The sequence below is a fragment of the Triticum dicoccoides genome, chromosome 3B, assembly GCF_002162155.2.
Source record: "Triticum dicoccoides isolate Atlit2015 ecotype Zavitan chromosome 3B, WEW_v2.0, whole genome shotgun sequence".
NCBI lineage: Eukaryota > Viridiplantae > Streptophyta > Magnoliopsida > Poales > Poaceae > Triticum > Triticum dicoccoides.
In genome coordinates this window covers 196,323,657-196,327,349 of record NC_041385.1, presented here as the reverse complement: position 1 = coordinate 196,327,349, position 3,693 = coordinate 196,323,657, and the positions used below count along the sequence as shown (strand labels likewise).

Below are 3,693 nucleotides of genomic sequence, written 5' to 3'. Positions count from 1 at the left end.
GATGTCGCAGACTTTGAGGTCGCTGCCCGCGGGGAAAACAGCATGCCCGCCGTCCGTGGGGGAAACCGCATGCCCAAGATCCCCGACGCAGCGGATGAGATTGAGGTCCTTTGCGCAGCGAAGGGCAACTTGGAGGAGCGGCAGCTGCAGACCACGCATCTCCCGCACACGCCAACGCGCTAGGAGGCCGCGCGCAGCAGCCTGCAGCCTCACCGCCGTCGACACGTGGCGGGTAGCGATCCAAGACGGAAACGGTGACAGCGATGGCGGGGACTGGACTTGGTGAAGCGGGACTCCCGCCGGTGCGGTCGATGCTGGACCGGAGCTGACCGGCGGTGGCTGCTGCAGCTGCAGCGGCTGCTGCGGTGGAGCGCCGGGCGCGGCGGAGGCCGCCAGGAGCGGCGGCTGCCACTGCAGCCAGGGATGGGCGGTGGTGGCGATGGATGGCAGCTGCAGCGGCTGCTGCAGTGGCCCGGCAAGCGCGGCGAAGGCCGCCTGGTGCGGCGGCTGCCACGGCAGCCACAACGGCACGGGGGCGGCGATGGGCGCCGGAGGCGCGGCGGGAGCCGGCGCCGGCCACTGTGGGGCGGCGGCGGCAGCTGCAGCTGGGGCTGCAGCGTCCCAGCGAATGTCGCGGAGGCCCCTGGATGCGGCGAGTACCACGGCAGGGCCGGCGGCCCGGTGGCGGCGGTCGGCGGCAGGGGCGGCGACGGCTCATAGGGGCTGGCCAGGTACAGCCGGATCCCCTAGACGGCTGTGACGAGGTCGTTGAGGACCCCGGTGATCTCCTCCGGGGTGTAGGCGGCGGCCGGTGGTGCGGTGGAGGGCGCTGGCATCTGGGCGGTGGTGGCGTCGGAGGAATGCGACCAGCGGCGTGGTGACGGTCAGCAGTGGAAGCGACGGGGTGGGCGGCGGTGAAGACATGATCAGAACTGAGCTACCTGATACCAAATTGTTATGGCGCTGCTAGAAGGAGGGCGCGAGAGGGCCGGCCGGGGGCCTTTTTGCCCACGGCCGGGCAAGAGGGGAGGGATTTCCTTCTTAATTCTTGCTTGATTAGATTGATACATCTCCTCTCTTTATATAGAGAGGTTTACTTGACTCCCAAGCAAGGCTTGCTTGACCCCTAAGCAAGCGACCCTTATCTCTAATTAACCCTAAGACTAATGGGCCCAGGCCCATTACGTACTCTAACATAGCATGTTTGACTTGAGCTGTTAGGAGGGAGGGAGGGATGGCTCCTACCCTCGTAATAGCGCTGTCAAATGTTTTTATCTGTACTAAGACTGCTATGCGTGGCTTTGTAGGTCCGAAGACATTGTGGTTTCTTTTATATGAAATCGGAGAGGGAGCTCTCTTTATCAAAAAAAAAAAATCCTAAAACACTAAACTAAGACGTAGTGACCATAGATGGCCCACTATAGACGGCTTACATCAACCACTATAAGTCGCTGATATTTGCCAAAACACCCCCAAATCACTCTACTCTGCACTCGTGCAATTCCACCTAGTGATCTGTGACTGTGTCATTCTAGATTGAATATAATGTTCAAGATCTATGTTCTTACCGTTCTATGTTAATATTAGTTCACTTGGCACACACCCTAACATGCAAATTAAGTAACAGTGATGTAAGCAGGATATTTACCTTACGCAACCAACGGTTCAGGCGCGAAGTTGACAATCTAAAACACCATTTCTCATAAGTTTCTATAACATGGTGCATAACAGCAACCCGCCCCCTGCCCTCCATTGCTGACACGAACACAACTGGTATTCCTGTAACCTGTCAACACAAAGAAGATTAAAAGATTTTCAGATGTGCTGTTGCCGTCAGAAAATGTGAAGCAAATTAGAAGTTCCGCAATGTGGTTGATCCCTCTTTTTGGTCAGAGGGCTTTAAATTTTCAACTTATACAGAGGCGTTAGAAAAGTGAACATTTTGCTATTGATGTGTCCTTTGATTCATGGGTTGTACACTTGTATGGGTAGATTAGGTCGGGAAAGCATATGCAGATAAGAATTTTATTACTGTTTGAACTAAAAGATTACATACAAAACTCTTAGTGCTACTGAACATGGACGTAAAACAGTCTGACTAAGGCTCGGTTTTTCAACATACTCTGAATCCCTCCTGGTCTCTTCCACCAACTCTAGACTCAGACTGCTGTAACCCTACTAGAACTTGGCAGCGTGACTTCTTGCCGGAACAGGCTCTTCAGTCTCCGCATACAAGTCCAACTGGACTTGGGTACCAACTGCTGGCCCCGATAAGCATTGACAGCGGATATTACTGATATTCCACACATTATTGAAACACAAAAGGTAAGGAGTGGAATTTAAACTCTGCATTTGCAGTAGTGGAGCACTGTCAAAAGATAAGCAGTTTTGTGACTATGACCTCAGTCTCTAAACTCCCATTAACAAACAAAGTAAGGCATCTACATGTGTGATAACCAACCAAATATCAATTTCATCAGAAAGAAAGCAGTTCATCATAAATTTTGTGACTGAGTTAGTGAATAAAGAGTTAGAAAGCTATCCAGAACAACTGTGATGTGTTCAAATAACAAGAATTGAGAAAAAGGAAGGTTAAGTTAATCAGAAATGAGAGGCTCCAAATTATTTGTTTTTTCTGGATCAACAAGGAGCACCGCCTATAGACTATAGTTACCAATTACTAAATCTTTGAAGGGAATCTTCTGTAGTCTTATTTTTATCAAGGAACACCTCCTATAGACTAGTTACCATTTACTACCAGTATCCATGTTACGAGTATCATATTCTGTTATATAGAAATAATAGTATAGCCATAGTGATGGATGATCATAAGTATTTCTTCAATGTCGAAGACAAGTATATTACAAACTAATAACAAAACAACTAGAAACAAACCTGAGGAATAACTGTCTGGATTTCTTTAGGAACAGCATCCATCACTTTTTCTAATAATCGTTGGTTTTCTCTAAGGAGATCCATTTTGTTGACAACCACAACAAGTCCACGGCCTTCTTCGATTGCTTGCCGTGCTATCATAACTTCCTGATGATCCACGCTATTCTTTGACTTTGCGATCTACATATCCATACAGCTTTATCATGGTGTTGTACACACATTACAATTAAAATTGCATTTAACATGCATGACGATGTACGAGATTTGAGGTGGACACAGGGAATGTTGCCTCTAGCGCAAACTAATTTGTGCATGGAACTGACAATAGAGCACTGACCTTGTTAATCATAGCAAGGAATACTAGATCAGTTCAACCTTAGTCAAAACCGCAACATTTGTTATGGTCAGAGGGAGTATATGATATGGGGACTAGTACTAGATGATCAAATTTACACATAGTTAAATCAAGAGATAATTCGGTACTCTCGCTAAAAGTGGAAAAACCAAACTGTAAAGCACACAGATTATCTGATTTAAAGCAACCATTACTCTGCTAATATCAGTGCTGACTCGAGATTTGTGAAATCCATAGCAGAGCATAAGTGTAAAGCACACATTGCCTAAACCAAGTTCAGAGAGCAGACAGATCATGTGAAGTTGAGCTAAAAGCATATGATAAAGAGGAAGAGTTCGACAAGCTACTTCCAATCATGTAAGTGCCACTTCAAGAAATCCCGTAGTACAACATCATGGGTTAGGACTTCTGTATTATAGAAAATTCAGAAGATCAACCTCAAC

At 48.0% G+C, this 3,693-nt stretch overlaps 1 protein-coding gene across 2 annotated transcripts in view; it reads right to left on the bottom strand.

Annotated features, from left to right (window-relative positions):
* LOC119275510 (GTPase Der-like) overlaps positions 1–3,693 on the bottom strand; it is a 9,681-nt gene that overhangs the window by 2,154 nt on the left and 3,834 nt on the right. For both annotated transcript variants that reach the window (XM_037556374.1, XM_037556375.1), the window contains 2 exons: positions 2,896–3,075; positions 1,649–1,786 (listed from right to left, as the gene is read on the bottom strand). In XM_037556374.1, the coding sequence (XP_037412271.1) occupies positions 1,649–1,786; positions 2,896–3,075 (318 nt within the window). The remainder of the gene's footprint in view (positions 1–1,648; positions 1,787–2,895; positions 3,076–3,693) is intronic.